At 43.5% G+C, this 15,496-nt stretch overlaps 1 protein-coding gene across 1 annotated transcript in view; it reads left to right on the top strand.

Annotated features, from left to right (window-relative positions):
• Window positions 1-15,496, top strand: part of LOC121555791 (neural-cadherin) — a gene marked incomplete at its 3' end in the record, with an annotated part of 168,151 nt that overhangs the window by 60,228 nt on the left and 92,427 nt on the right. The window contains exons 2-3 of the mRNA XM_045216060.1: window positions 13,155-13,352; window positions 13,950-14,175. Coding sequence (XP_045071995.1) covers window positions 13,155-13,352; window positions 13,950-14,175 — 424 coding nt within the window. The remainder of the gene's footprint in view (window positions 1-13,154; window positions 13,353-13,949; window positions 14,176-15,496) is intronic.

The following is a 15,496-nucleotide window of genomic DNA, read 5'->3' on the forward strand; positions in this document are numbered from 1 at the left end:
CAACAAAGTACTGAGTAAAGGGTCTGAATACTTATGGAAATGTGATATTTCACTTTTTAATTTTTAATACATTTGGAAAAATTTCTAAAAACTAGTTTTTGCTTTGTCATTATGGGGTATTGTGTGTAGATTGCTGAATAATTTTGTTTATTTAATCAATTTTAGAATTAGGCTGTAACATAACAAAATGTGGATAAAGTCAAGGGGTCTGAATACTTTCCGAAGGCACTGTACGTATGTATATATATGTACTATATATACAAAAGTATGTGGACACCCCTTCAAATTAGTGTATTCGGCTATTTCAGCCACACCCGTTGCTGACAGGTGTATAAAATCGAGCACACCGCCATGCAATCTCCATAGACAAACATTGCCAGTAGAATGGCCCGTACTGAAGAGCTCAGTGACTTCCAACGTGGCACTGTCATAGGATGCCACCTTTCCAACAAGTCAGTTCGTAAAATGTCTGCCCTGCTATAGCTGCCCCGGCCAACTGTAAGTGCTGTTATTGTGAAGTGGAAACATCTAGGAGCAACAACGGCTCAGCCGCGAAGTGGTAGGCCAAAGAAGCTCACAGAACGGGACCGCCTAGTGCTGAAGCGCATAGCATGTAAAAATCGTTGCAACACTCACTGCCGAGTTCCAAACTGCCTCTGGAAGCAACATCAGCACAATAACTGTTCATTGGGAGCTTCTTGAAATGGTTTCCATGGCCGAGAAGCCTCACACAAGCCTAAGATCATGATGCGCAATGCCAAGCGTCGGCTTGAGTGGTGTAAAGCTGGCCGACATTGGATTCTGGAGCAGTAGAAACGCATTCTCTGGAATGATGAATCACGCTTCACCAACTGGCAGTCCGAAAGATGAATCTTGGTTTGGCGCTACCTGCCCGAATGTATAGTGCCAACTGTAAAGTTTGGTGGAGGAGGAATAGTAGTCTGGGGCTGTTTTTCATGGTTTGGGCTAGGCCCCTTTGTTCCAATGAAGGGAAATCTTAATGATACAGCATACAATGACATTCTAGATGATTATGCGCTTCCAAATTTGTGGCAACAGTTTTGGGAAGGTCCTTTCCTGTTTCAGCATGACAATGCCCCCAAGCACAAAGCAAGGTCAATACAGAAATGGTTTGTCGAGATCGGTGTGGAAGATCTTGACTGGCCTGCACAGAGCCCTGACTTTGGGATGAATTGGAACGCCACTGCGAGCCAGGCCTAATCGCCCAACATCAGTGCCCGACCAAACTAATGCTCTTGTGGCTGAATGGAAGCAAGTACCCGCAACAATGTTCCAACATCTAGTGGAAAGCCTTCCCAGAAGAGTGGAGGCTGTTATAGCAGCAAAGGGTGGACCAACACCATATTAATACCCATGATTTTGGAATTAGATGTTTGACGAGCAGGTGTCCACATACTTTTGGTCATGTAGAATATGTATTATATCTGAAGAATACGTAGGATATAATTGTATATGTACAGCAACAGTTGAATAGGATAGACTTGACTAGAATACAGTATATACATATGAAATGGGTAAAACAGTATGTAAACATTATTAAAGTGACAAGTGTTCCATTATTAAAGGACTAATGTTCCATGTCTATGTACGTAGGGCAGCAGCCTCTAAGGTGCAGGGTTGAGTAACCGGGTGGTAGCCGGCTAGTGACAGTGAATAAGTTCAGGGCAGGGTACTGGGTGGAGGCCGGCTAGTGGTGACTATTTAACAGTCTGACGGCCTTGAGATAGAAGCTTTTTTTCAGTCTCTCGGTCCCAGCTTTGATGCACCTGTACTGACCTCGCCTTCTGGATGATAGCGGGGTGAACAGACCGTGGCTGGGGTGACAGGTCCTTGATGATCTTCTTGGCCTTCCTGTGACACCGGGTGCTGTAGATGTCCTGGAGGGCAGGCAGTGTACTCTGGTGAGCCAAATTTCTTCAGCCTCCTGAGGTTAAAGAGGCGCTGTTGCGCCTTCTTCACCACACTGTCTGTGTGGGTGGCCAATTTCAGATTGTCAGTGATGTGTACACTGATGAACTTAAAGCTTTTCACCTTCTCCACTGCGGCCTCGTCAATGTGGATGGGGGCGTGCTCTCTCTGCTGTCTCCTGAAGTCCACGATCAGCTCCTTCGTTTTGTTGATGTTGAGGGAGAGGTTATTTTCCTACCACCACTCCGCCAGGGCCCTCACCTCCTCCATGTAGGCTGTCTAGTCGTTGTTGGTAATCAGGCCTACCACTGTTGTGTCATCTGCAAACTTGATGATTGAGTTGGAGGCGTGCATGGCCACGCAGTCATGGGTGAACATTGAGTACAGGAGGGGGCTGAGCAAGCAACCTTGTGGGGCCCCTGTGTTGAGGATCAACATAGTGGAGGTGTTGTTGCCTACCTTCACCACCTGGGGGCGGCCTGTCAGGAAGTCCAGGACCCAGTTGCACAGGGTGGGGTTCAGACCCAGGGCCCCAAGCTTAATGATGAGCTTGGAGGGTGCTTTGGTGAAGGCTGAGCTGTAGTCAATGAACAGCATTCTTACATAGGTACTCCTCTTGTCCAGAGGAATACCTATGTATTGGTATTGGAATACCTCTCTCTCTCTCTCTCTCTCTCTCTCTCTCTCTCTCTCTCTCTCTCTCTCTCTCTCTCTCTCTCTCTCTCTCTCTCTCTCTCTCTCTCTCTCTCACACACACACACACATACACACTATTTCACTCCCTCTGTCTCTCTCTCTCTCCATCTGCTGTGCTGTAAAGTGATAGAACTGTGTTCCCGGGAGAACAGGGACTCCTGTAGTTAGCGTGCATTGCTGGAAGTAGAGAGAATGAGAAAGCCCCCCTTCTTCCTAGACTGGTAGAGACAGTAATTGTGCCTGTGTTACCTCTGTCAGCAGTAAGCAGGGAAGAGAGGATAGAGGGAGCCAGGTGCTGATTGGGGTCACGCTAAGCACCCTCGCTAACAATGTCCGGAAGAGGGGTAGAAAGTGCTAGGTGACAAGCGGAGAGTGTGCAGTAATTTATTCAGAACCAGTTAAAAGTGTGGCCCTGTCGATTCATGGCCCTGTCAAAAGTTTGGCGTTTGCACTTCCTGAGATTCCTACATTTGGCTCGGATCTCATGCGTGATTCACAGCACGGCCCCTGGAGTCTGTCCACATAAGCCAATTAATGGAAGGAGACTCTTCACCTGTCACGTGTGTTCATCTCTCTTCTGATCCCAGGTCAGCCAGTGTATAAGGTCACTGAGCTCACGATTAACTACATCAGGCTGTCTTTGTTTTTGTTGTTGCTGTTGTTGTTGTTGTTTTTTCTCTCAGGCTAGACTCCAGTCATGCTAGGCTTGCTGAGGAACTGCATTCTCAGTGTCAGTGTCTGTTTTAAGTTGTACTTATGTTTGAATGTAAGTAGCACCTACATCATTTTGAGTTCATTAATCAATGTTGCTAGTAGATAGATTCACTACTGTAGCCCTAACCATATTCATATTGTTTTCCTTTTTTGAACCATCATTAAATTATCCTTTTTCATAGTGGACAGCTTTACAATGAATGAAGACAAACAGTCGACATGTACCAGTATTTCCTCATTAGGATATCTCATCTATTGTAATGATAATTATTAGTGTGTGGGAGTGTCTCTGGATGGACATATTGGAAGTTGGCCATTAGCCTCCTGATTTATTATATGGGTAATGCTTTCTCCCTGATCTGCTTTTCATATGATCCCTTTTCCCCTCTTGTCTTTTTGCCAATTAATTCTGGATATGTTATAGCAGCAGAGAGCAACCATTAGAAACTCTCAATGAACCATGGACACTTGAGTGCAGCAGTATCATTATGTGCGATTTCTGAAAATGTCCGGCTTCATATTTCCCCTCTATCTTTATTTTATAGATGTGGTTATCTTTTTCTTTCCTTCTGTCTCTGTCCCTTTAATTCCATTGATTTATGCAATTGCTGCCAGTTTTTTCCTTGTTCCAGATTTTGTTATTTGGCTGTTTCCATAACAACCTCAGGGCCATTTCTTAGGCTGTGGGTTTTGTCTTAATCCTGCTCTGCTGCTCCGTGCTTATTTTTTGTATGACTTTTTCTCCCGTGTTCTAAATTGCTCCCTTGCTCCCCTCTCTGTATTATTCCCTCCCCTTCTCAATCTTCCTCTACCCCCCTCCCTCTGTCTAAATTGCTCTGTTGCCACATTCTTTTTCTGTATTGCTGCTTTAACATTTTCAATTATCTGAAAAACAATTTTCAAATCTATAATAAGTTAGAGTGCATAAAAAAACAGTGGCGACAACAATGAAAATGGTGTTCGGGTGGCATTATTGAATCCATATTTTGCTTTTATTTAACTAGAGAACAGTTGCAGTTATAGAATTTGAAGCTGTGTGAGTGCAGTGTACTCAATGTGTCTTAAGTCATGCTGCCACGTATTTCGCTGTCATTAGATTTTTACAATTTATTTTCCAAAGGGACCTGATCATTTGGTTCAACATTATTTTCCTTTCCATTAGTATAACCTGGTTCCTGGTATTTCCCAATAGTAATAACATGATAATAACCTATTAATAAATTGCTTGTTGTCATTTTGCGATACATGACAACAAGTGCCCCTAGGCACCATTTGGTAGCAGGTGGTTGGTTACCAATTATATTGGATTGTCCTGGGCAAGCAGGTGTGCTGGTGTCTGCCTTTATGAGTGGGCATCACTGGGCACATCACAGGCATGTGGTGCCTGGTGGTTAGCAACTGTCTCTGTCTTGTTTCCCAGACAGACACATAATCAGATGAGAGATAATCTAAGAAGACATTGTTTATCTCAGACTAGAGTACTGCTATTTTCCTTTTGCAGATGGAACACGGTTGATTGTAATTGGCGGTTGTGAGGCATAACCGTCCTTGCTGCGTTATCCTAGTTGGCTATTGTGAGTTTTAGGATCACTTAGGTGACAATGTATCATACATTCTCTCTCTCTCTTGCACTTGTCCATGTTTCGCTTGTCAATCTCTCTCGATCTCTCTCTCTCTCTCTCTCTCTTCCTCTTTCCCTCTGTTTCTCTCTCATGATGCTCTGTTTCTTTTTTCATCTTCTCCCATTCACCCTGTTTCTCTCCCTCTGATTCCCCCTGTCTTTCTTTGACTGGTATAAATAGCTGGCAGGCTGTCAGAAAGGGAACCAGAATGACAGCGTCTTGGGCTCTTTGATTCCCCTGGTGATTGGCCCTTTCATAGCCCCTGACAGAACACCTGCTTTCCTCTACCTGACAGCTGCAGGAGGGAAGGAGAGAGAGAGCTGGAGAGAAAGAGAGAGCCAGAGAGAAAAGAGAGAGAGAGACAGAGAGAGCCTAGAGGGAGAATCATTGGGTAAATGGAATAGGGGAGAGATGGATAAAGGGAATCTAAGATTGGAAGAGGGACATAATAAGAGAGGCATGATCTGTTATAATGGGGCTGTTTGTGAAAACATCCCTGCAGTGTCCCATCTGCAAGTGTTCTGAAACTGAAAGAGCCTCTGCATGGTGCATCTTTCTATTTGTGTGTGTGTGTGTGTGTGTGTGTGTGTGTGTGTGTGTGTGTGTGTGTGTGTGTGTGTGTGTGTGTGTGTGTGTGTGTGTGTGTGTGTGTGTGTGTGTGTGTGTGTGTGTGTGTGTGGTCTTGTGTATGTGTGTGTCAAATCAAATTGTATTGGTCACGTACACATGTTTAGCAGATCTTATTGCGGGTGTAGTGAAATGCTTGTGTTTCTAGCTCCAACAGTGCAGTAATATCTAACAATTCACAACGAATACACACAATACAAACACATCTAAAAATAAAATAATGGAATTAAGAAATATATAAATATTAGGACGAGCAATGTCGGAGTGGCATAGACTAAAATACAGTAGAATAGAATACAGTATATACATATGAGATGAGTAAAGCAAAAATATGTAAACATTATTAAAGTGACTAGTGTTCCATTATTAAAATGGCCAGTGATTTCAAGTCTATGTATATGGGGCAGCAGCCTCTAAGGTGCAGGGTTACGTAAACGGGTGGAAGCCGCCTAGTGATGGCTATTTAACAGTCTGATTGCCTTGAGATAGACGTTTTTTTTCAGTCTCTCGGTCCCAGCTTTGATGCACCTGTACTGACCTCGCCTTCTGGATGATAGTGGGGTGAACAGGTAGTGGCTCGGGTGGTTGTTGTCCTTTTTGATATTTTTGGCCTTCCTGTGACATCGGGTGCTGTAGGTGTCCTGGAGGGCAGGTAGTTTGCCCCCGGTAATGCATTGGGCAGACCGCACCACCATCTGGAGAGCCCTGCGGTTGCGGTTGGTGCAGTTGCCGTACCAGGCGTTGATACAGCCCGACAGGATGCTCTCAATTGTGCATCTGTAAAAGTTTGTGAGGGTTTTAGATGCCAAGCCAAATTTGTTCAGTCTCCTGAGGTGTGGTTGGACCATTTCAGATCATCAGTGATATGTACGCTGAGGAACTTGAAGCTTTCCACCTTCTCCACTGCGGTCCCGTTGATGTGGATAGGGGCGTGCTCCCTCTGCTGTTTCCTGAAGTTCACGATCAGCTCCTTTGTTTTGTTGACATTGAGTGAGAGGTTATTTTCCTGGCACCACACTCCCAGGGCCCTCACCTCCTCCATGTAGGCTGTCTCGTCATTGTTGGTAATCAGGCCTACTATTGTTGTGTCGTCTGCAAACTAGATGATTGAGTTGGAGGTGTACATGGCCACGCCGTCATGGGTGAACAGGGAGTACAGGAAGGGACTGAGAACGCACCCTTGTGGGGCCCCTGTGTTGAGGATCAGCGAAGTGGAGGTGTTGTTTCCTATCTTCACCACCTGGGGGCGGCCCGTCAGGAAGTCCAGGACCCAGTTGGAGAGGGCGGGGTTCAGTCCCAGGGCCCCGAGATTAATGATTAGCTTGGAGTGTACTATGGTGTTGAATGCTGAGCTATAGTCAATGAACAGCATTCTTATATAGGTATTACTCTTGTCCAGATGGGATAGGGAAGTATGTGTGTGCGCACGTGCGTGCAAGCATGTGTGTGTGTGTGTGATTTCAATTGTGATTACTGTTTTCTGTTAATCCATTTAGGAAAAACACTCAACACATAATTTGCTAATTGTGACTGAAACGCTCTAAAGCGTTGTACCATCTAAATGTGACAAGTGCAGTTTTGGGTATTACAACACATTAACATCCTTTAGCATGGCTTTATGTGAAATTGGACTAATGGCCGATGATTGTATTGTCATGTAGCCTAATGGCTTTCAGAGCTTAGTGATTGGTTCATGTACCTCATAGCCTGTTATGATAGTGCTATGATACTGTCAAGTATTGTTTGGTTATTCTGTTTCTGAAAATAGAACATCTCTCAAACCTCATTGTATTTTCTTTCAATGAATACTCACATTACCCTCTGGTTAGGAGTAAGGCTCTGGGTTAGGACTCTGTGAATGTGTTACTTCATCTCTATAATAATAACAAACAGCAATAAATGCAGTGCCTAGTGAAAGTCTACAGTACACAGCCTTCACATTTTGCTGTCTTAAAATAATTAAAGCCAAAAAGGGTTTAAATTAGATTTTTTTACCAATAGATCTACACAACGTACTCCACACTGTCAAAGTGAAAGAACGTTATAGAAACTATTCCTATTTAATAAAATAAATAAATCATGAAGATGTGTTGATTGCGTATGTCTTCACACCCCAGATTTAATGAGATTTTACCAACTTTGCACAACACTTTGCACAACATACAGTACCAGTCAAAAGTTTGGACGCACCTACTCATTCAAGGGTTTTTCTTTATTTTGTACTATTCTCTACATTGCAGAATAATAGTGAAGACATCACAACTATGAAATAACACATATTGAATCATTTAGTAACCAAAAAAGTGTTAAACAAATCAAAATATATTTCATATTTGAAATTCTTCAAATAGCCACCCTTCGCCTTGATGACAGCTTTGCACACTCTTGGCATTCTCTCAACCAGCTTCACCCGGAATGCTTTTCCGACAGTCTTGAAAGAGTTCCCACATATGCTGAGCACTTGTTGGCTGCTTTTCCTTCACTCTGCCGTCCGACTCATCACAAACCATCATAATAATTCCATGTGTGTTATTTCACTATTTTTCTACCTTTAATGAGTAGGTGCGTCCAAACTTTTGACTGGTACTGTATATCCATTGTTTTTGTCAAAAACCTTGTCTCTGATTTTCAAGCAAATTTAAGTCATGACTGAGACTGGACTACTCAGGCATTAAAATGTGTCTAATTGTCCCGCTGAAAAATATAAACTCTATCCCAGGGTTTAGTTTTCAGAAGACTGAGGCGGGTTTTCGTCTAACTTTTTACCTGGGCTTTGCTCCTTTCATATTTATTTTGAGCCTGACAAGCTCCCCAGTCCCTGCAGGTGACAAGCATACCGATAACATGATGCTGCCACCATAATACTTGACAATACAGAGGGTTCACTCTGTGTTGTTTTGGATTGACCCAAATCTGTCGTTTTTAATTTTGGCCAAAAAGTTAATTTCTTTGTCATGTTGTCTTGCAGTATTACTTAGATTATAATGTTTTTAATCAACTTCATATGTATCATCTCCAGCATCACCCCAACATCAACATGTGTGAAAATGGCGCGTTTCTATGTTTTGTAGTAAAAAATATAGAGGAAGATAGTGTTTCCAATGACATCATCAACCAATTATGAGCAATGCCTACTCATAATTGGTTTTAAAAAACAGGATGATGTTATTAGAAACAATTTATCTTCCTCTATATTTTTTACTAAAAACCTAGAAACACACCATTTTCACATACTGAATGTTGTTTTTGGGGTGGTGCTGGAGATGAATATGAATTAGAATGTTCCTTTAACGGCCCTGTTGCAAAAAGAATGGATGTGGATTATTTGAATACAGGCTTCCATCTTGTCACTTTTTTATACAGGCCAGTAATGTGGAGTGAATGCAATGTTGTTGATCCTCTGTATTTTCAAGGATTGTTGTGTTTTCAAGTATTGTTGTGGCAGCATTATGTTATGGGTATGCTGGTCATCGGCAGGGACTGGGGAGTTTTTTAGGATCAAAATAAATATGAAAGTAGCAAAGCACAGGTAAAAAGTTAGAGGAAAACCCGTCTTAGACGTCTGAAAACCTAACCCTTGGATAGTTTTATTTTTCAGCGGGACAATTACACACATTTTAATGCCAAAGACACACCAGAATGACTAAAGAGGTGTTGAGTGTTCCTGAGTAGTTCAGTCTCCATCCTGACTTAAATCTGTTTGAAATACAGAGACAAGGTTTGAATATTTCTGTCCATCAATGATTCCCATTCCCAGCTTGAGCAATTTTCACAAAAACAAGGTATATACAGGGGCTTGCGAAAGTATTCACCCCCATTGGCATTTTTCCTATTTTGTTGCCTTACAACCTGGAATTAAAATGGATTTTTGGGGAGTTTGTATCATTTGATATACACAACATGCCTACCACTTTGAAGATGTAAAATATGTTTTATTGTGATACAAACAAGAAATAAGACAAAAAAACTAAAAACTTGAGCGTGCATAACTATTCACCCCCCCAAAGTCAATACTTTGTGGAGCCACCTTTTGCAGCAATTACAGCTGCAAGTCTCTTGGGGTATGTCTCTATAAGCTTGGCACATCTAGCCACTGGGATTTTTGCCCATTCTTCAAGGCAAAACTGCTCCAGCTACTTCAAGTTGGATGGGTTCCGCTGGTGTACAGCAATCTTTAAGTCATACCACAGATTCTCAATTGGATTGAGGTCTGGGCTTTGACTAGGCCATTCCAAGACATTGAAATGTTTCCCCTTAAATCAAATCAAATCAAATCAAATCAAATCAAATTTTATTGGTCACATGCGCCGAATACAACAAGTGCAGACATTACAGTGAAATGCTTACTTACAGCCCTTAACCAACAGTGCGTTTATTTTAAACAAAAAAAGTAAGAATAAAACAACAAAAAAAAAAAAAAAAAGTGTTGAGAAAAACAAAGAGCAGAAGTAAAATAAAGTGACAGTAGGGAGGCTATATATACAGGGGGGGTAACGGTGCAGAGTCAATGTGCGGGGGCACCGGCTAGTTGAGGTAGTTGAGGTAATATGTACATGTGGGTAGAGTTAAAGTGACTATGCATAAATACTTAACAGAGTAGCAGCAGCGTAAAAAGGATGGGGTGGGGGGCAGTGCAAATAGTCCGGGTAGCCATGATTAGCTGTTCAGGAGTCTTATGGCTTGTGGGTAGAAGCTGTTGAGAAGTCTTTTGGACCTAGACTTGGCACTCCGGTACCGCTTGCCGTGCGGTAGCAGAGAGAACAGTCTATGACTAGGGTGGCTGGAGTCTTTGACAATTTTGAGGGCCTTCCTCTGACACCGCCTGGTATAGAGGTCTTGGATGGCAGGGAGCTTTGCCCCAGTGATGTACTGGGCCGTACGCACTACCCTCTGTAGTGCCTTGCGGTCAGAGGCCAAGCAGTTGCCATACCAGGCGGTGATGCAACCAGTCAGGATGCTCTCGATGGTGCAGCTGTAGAATTTTTTGAGGATCTGAGGACCCATGCCAAATCTTTTTAGTCTCCTGAGGGGGAATAGGCTTTGTCGTGCCCTCTTCACGACTGTCTTGGTGTGCTTGGACCATGATAGTTCGTTGGTGATGTGGACACCAAGGAACTTGAAGCTCTCAACCTGTTCCACTACAGCCCCGTCGATGAGAATGGGGGCGTGCTCAGTCCTCTTTTTTTTCCTGTAGTCCACAATCATCTCCTTTGTCTTGGTCACGTTGAGGGAGAGGTTGTTGTCCTGGCACCACACGGCCAGATCTCTGACCTCCTCCCTATAGGCTGTCTCATCGTTGTCGGTGATCAGGCCTACCACTGTTGTGTCGTCGGCAAACTTAATGATGGTGTTGGAGTCGTGCCTGGCCATGCAGTCATGGGTGAACAGAGAGTACAGGAGGGGACTGAGCACGCACCCCTGAGGGGGCCCCCGTGTTGAGGATCAGTGTGGCAGATGTGTTGTTACCTACCCTTACCACCTGGGGGCGGCCCGTCAGGAAGTCCAGGATCCAGTTGCAGAGGGAGGTGTTTAGTCCCAGGATCCTTAGCTTAGTGATGAGCTTAGAGGGCACTATGGTGTTGAATGCTGAGCTGTAGTCAATGAATAGCATTCTCACGTAGGTGTTCCTCTTGTCCAGGTGGGAAAGGGCAGTGTGGAGTGCGATAGAGATTGCATCATCTGTGGATCTGTTGGGGCGGTATGCAAATTGGAGTGGGTCTAGGGTTTCTAAACCACTCAAGTGTTGCTTTAGCAGTATGCTTAGGGTCATTGTCCTGCTGGAAGGTGAACCTCCGTCCCAGTCTCAAATCTCTGGAAGACTGAAACAGGTTTCCCTCAAGAATTTCCCCGTATTTAGCGCCATCCATCATCCCTTAAATTCTTACCAGTTTCCCAGTCCCTGCTGATGAAAAACATCCCCACAGCATGATGCTGCCACCACCATGCTTCACTGTGGGGATGGTGTTCTTGGGGTGATGAGAGGTGTTGGGTTTGCGCCAGACATAGCATTTTCCTTGATGGCCAAAAAGCTCAATTTTAGTCTCATCTCACCAGAGTACCTTCTTCCATATGTTTGGGGAGTCTCCCACATGCCTTTTGGCGAACACCAAACATGTTTGCTTATTTTTTTCTTTAAGCAATGGCTTTTTTCTGGCCACTCTTCCGTAAAGCCCAGCTCTGTGGAGTGAACGGCTTAAAGTGGTCCTATAACAGATACTCCAATCTCCACTGTGGAGCTTTGCAGCTCCTTCAGGGTTATCTTTGGTCTCTTTGTTGCCTCTCTGATTAATGCCCTCCTTGTCTGGTCCATGAGTTTTGGTGGGCAGCCCTCTCTTAATAATGGATTTAATGGTGCTCTGTGGGATGTTCAAAGTTTCGGATATTTTTTTATAACCCAATCTGTACTTCTCCACAACTTTGTCCCTGACCTGTTTGGAGAGCTCCTTGGTCTTCATGGTGCCGCTTGCTTGGTGGTGCCCCTTGCTTAGTGGTGTTGTAGACTCTGGGGCCTTTCAGAACAGGTGTATATATACACTGAGATCATGTGACAGATCATGTGACACTTAGATTGCACACAGGTGGACTTTATTTAACTAATTATGTGACTTCTAAAGGTAATTGGTTGCACCATATCTTATTTAGGGATTTCATAGCAAAGGAATTTTTTGAAACAAGTTATTTTTTTCATTTCACTTCACCAATTTGGACTATTTTGTGTATGTCCATTACATGAAATCCAAATAAAAATCAATTTAAATTACAGGTTTTAATGCAACAAAATAGGAAAAACAACCAAGGGGGATGAATACTTTTGCAAGGCACTGTAAGTAAATGATTGAAAGGGAAGGGAGAGATTACGGTTAACATACTGTATATTGAGTTAAAGACAACTCTGCTTCTCTTCATTCATTATTGCTCAGACTATGTCAGACGTGCTGGATGGATGACAACACTGCAAGATCAATGTAGCCTGAAGGCAGCTAGCTTCTCCCCCTCAGATCCTTGGTTATTGTTAGCGACAGAGACAGCATGATGTAATCCCTGTAGGCGGTAGAGCAGAGCCCTATGGCCAGGTGCTGTGTCATTAGCATGATCAGCCCCAGTGTATGTCCATTACGTGAAATCCAAATAAAAATCCATTTAAATTACAGGTTGTAATGTAACAAAATAGGAAAAACGCCAAGGGGGATGAATACTTTTGCAAGGCACTGTATGTTGCCCTAAGAGTTGTGCAAGGTTGGTAGAATCTAATTAAAAATGATTCAAAGCTGTAATGGCTGCCAAAAGGTGCTTCCACCAAGTATTAAATCTGAGGTGTAAAGACATACTGTATGCAATCAATACATCTTTATTTTAAATGTAATTAATTTGGAACATTTTCTAAAATGTAGGTTGTGTAGATCGGTAGGATTTTTAAAAATGTAATCCCTTTTTAGATTTACAGTCATGCGTGCATACATTTTCCATATGGGTGGTCCCAGGAATCAAACCCACTATACTCACATTGCAAGCGCCATGCTCTACCAGCTGCGCTACAAAGGACCAATCTCTACCATTCCTCTACAGGTCCAGACTGGTACCTGGTACGGGTGGAGCTGACGGTGACTGATGTGAATGACAATGTTCCAGAATGGACCATGGTCCCCTCCCCCTACCTGGCAGTGGTATCTCCCAACGCCCTGGCCGGGTCACTGGTCTACAAGCTCCACGCCCAGGACGGAGACGAAGGCAACAACGGGGAGGTGGAGTACTTCCTGTCTGATGGTAGGTGTTTCCTGTCCAGGGATTGAGTACAATTTCATTGAGTACATCAACTGGCAGCATTGTAATAGACAGAGAGAAAAAAACATGATTTTATATGGTTTTATAAATGGTTTTATACTTCTAATATGTCTGTCATCTCATTAAGATAAACATGTCTTATCTTATGTCATATGTTGTGTACAATTGCGGAAGTTCAGCAGAATGAAAGTGCCTGTGGGTGGGATTGCACATGTGAATCTGTCCGTCAATTACTCTAATATTAGAATCCATCTGCACTTTCTTTTCAATGTGTTTTATAAGGTTCATTATTGCTGCGCAGCTGTCCTTATTAAAGGCAGTAAAAGCACCTTGACTTTTTAAATAAATAAATCCCTCTAATATGGAACATACCGGACGTTCTGTTCCATGAATGAATGACAGAAAAGAAAGTTGTCGTGGCCTGGCCGGTCTAACGGTAACGCCGCAGCCAACTGTACATGTAAGCATAGGTTCAAATCTGGCTAACTGCCATTTGACACGACCTCACTCTGTCATCCTCTAGCTAGTCAGAAAATATATATTTAGAAAATATACTCCTCTGTTGTCTCCTAACTGCAGGTGGTGACGGGCGTTTCGAGGTGGACAGGAAGAGTGGTCATGTGCGGACCACAGGGCTGCCACTTCAGAGGGACAAAGAGTACCTGTTGACAGTGGTGGCTGCTGACCGGCTGGGTAGCCGTAGTCCCCCAGTGGTAGTGTCAGTCATAGCAGGAGCCAGAGCACCACAGTTCTCCAACACATCCTTCACTATCTCACTACCTGAGAACACACCAGAGGGACAGCCGTGAGTACTCCATACACACACACACACACATACACCCATGCAAAGCAGAGGAGGCTGGTGAGAGGAGCTATAGGCTGGAATGGAATGAATGGAACGGAGTCAAACACACACATAGGCACACACACACACACCCAAACAAACGCACACATAGAACAAATATTACATCAAATATTATGGTTAAACTCAAATATACTGCTTAATAAAAAAGCATTCTTTATGGATAAAAAAATTATGATATTATTAATGATAATATGAATAGAAACGGTGGAGTTATGTCACATATGCAACTATCGAAAAAGTATGGGAATGTCTGCTCAATCCAGTTATAACCAACTGATTGCAGTATTACCATAAAAATGGAGGAGGCAAGCAGAAGAGGGAGAAGGTAGGGAACTTGTTTGCCTGCCATATAAAGATACAAATTGCCTGAAAAGAATTGGCATTAATAGAAAAATATGCCAGTTTCATTTGAGGACAACAATGTTCACAGCTGCGCCATACAGGTTGCAAAATAAATGGGAAGAGATTTTCAATGTACCGATTCCATGGCACATGGTTTATGAACTGATACAAAAAACATCCCTTGATTCAACACTTCAAGTTTTTCAATTCAGTGTAAAACTGTTCCCATTCCTCTTCCCATGGTCGTAGGGACTCCAACTAGAACCCCACCGGGTGCAGTGGTCGGGGCTCTTCTCTCTCGATCCCCGACCACCCCTCTAGCGCCCCAACATGTTTTTATTGGGGTTGCTTCTCGGGCTTCCTCAGCGGTTGGTCCCGTTGGCGTTGTCGTCCTCTCCTACCCGGGCCTGTACCTTCGCCCAGGGTCCTTTCCCAGCGAATATCTCCTCCCATGACCACCATTTGTCCACCTGTGACAAAACTATTCGCTCCGCCTCAGCACGCTGCTTGGTCCTTTTGTGGTGGGATCTTCTGTCACGAGCGTTGAGAGACGGGTCGGACCAAGGTGTAGCGTGAAAAGCGTACATGTTTATTCACCCAATAAACATACAAACCAAAACAAGAAAACAACGTAACGTGATGTCCAAAAGGCTATACACACCAGCCTAACCGGAACAAGATCCCACAATACCCAGTAGGCAATGGGCTACCTAAGTATGATCCCCAATCAGAGACAACGAGCGACAGCTGTCTCTGATTGGGAATCACACCCGGCCAAACATAGAAATACAATACCTAGCAATTTCTAGCATAGATTTCCACACCCTGACTCAACAAACTAGAGTTCTATAGGTCAGGGCGTGACACTTACAAATAGCAGTGTTGGAAGATTTGGAAAGCCATATTCAGTCAATAAATA

Source organism: Coregonus clupeaformis, unplaced genomic scaffold (genome assembly GCF_020615455.1).
Source record: "Coregonus clupeaformis isolate EN_2021a unplaced genomic scaffold, ASM2061545v1 scaf0590, whole genome shotgun sequence".
In the NCBI taxonomy this organism is placed as follows: domain Eukaryota; kingdom Metazoa; phylum Chordata; class Actinopteri; order Salmoniformes; family Salmonidae; genus Coregonus; species Coregonus clupeaformis.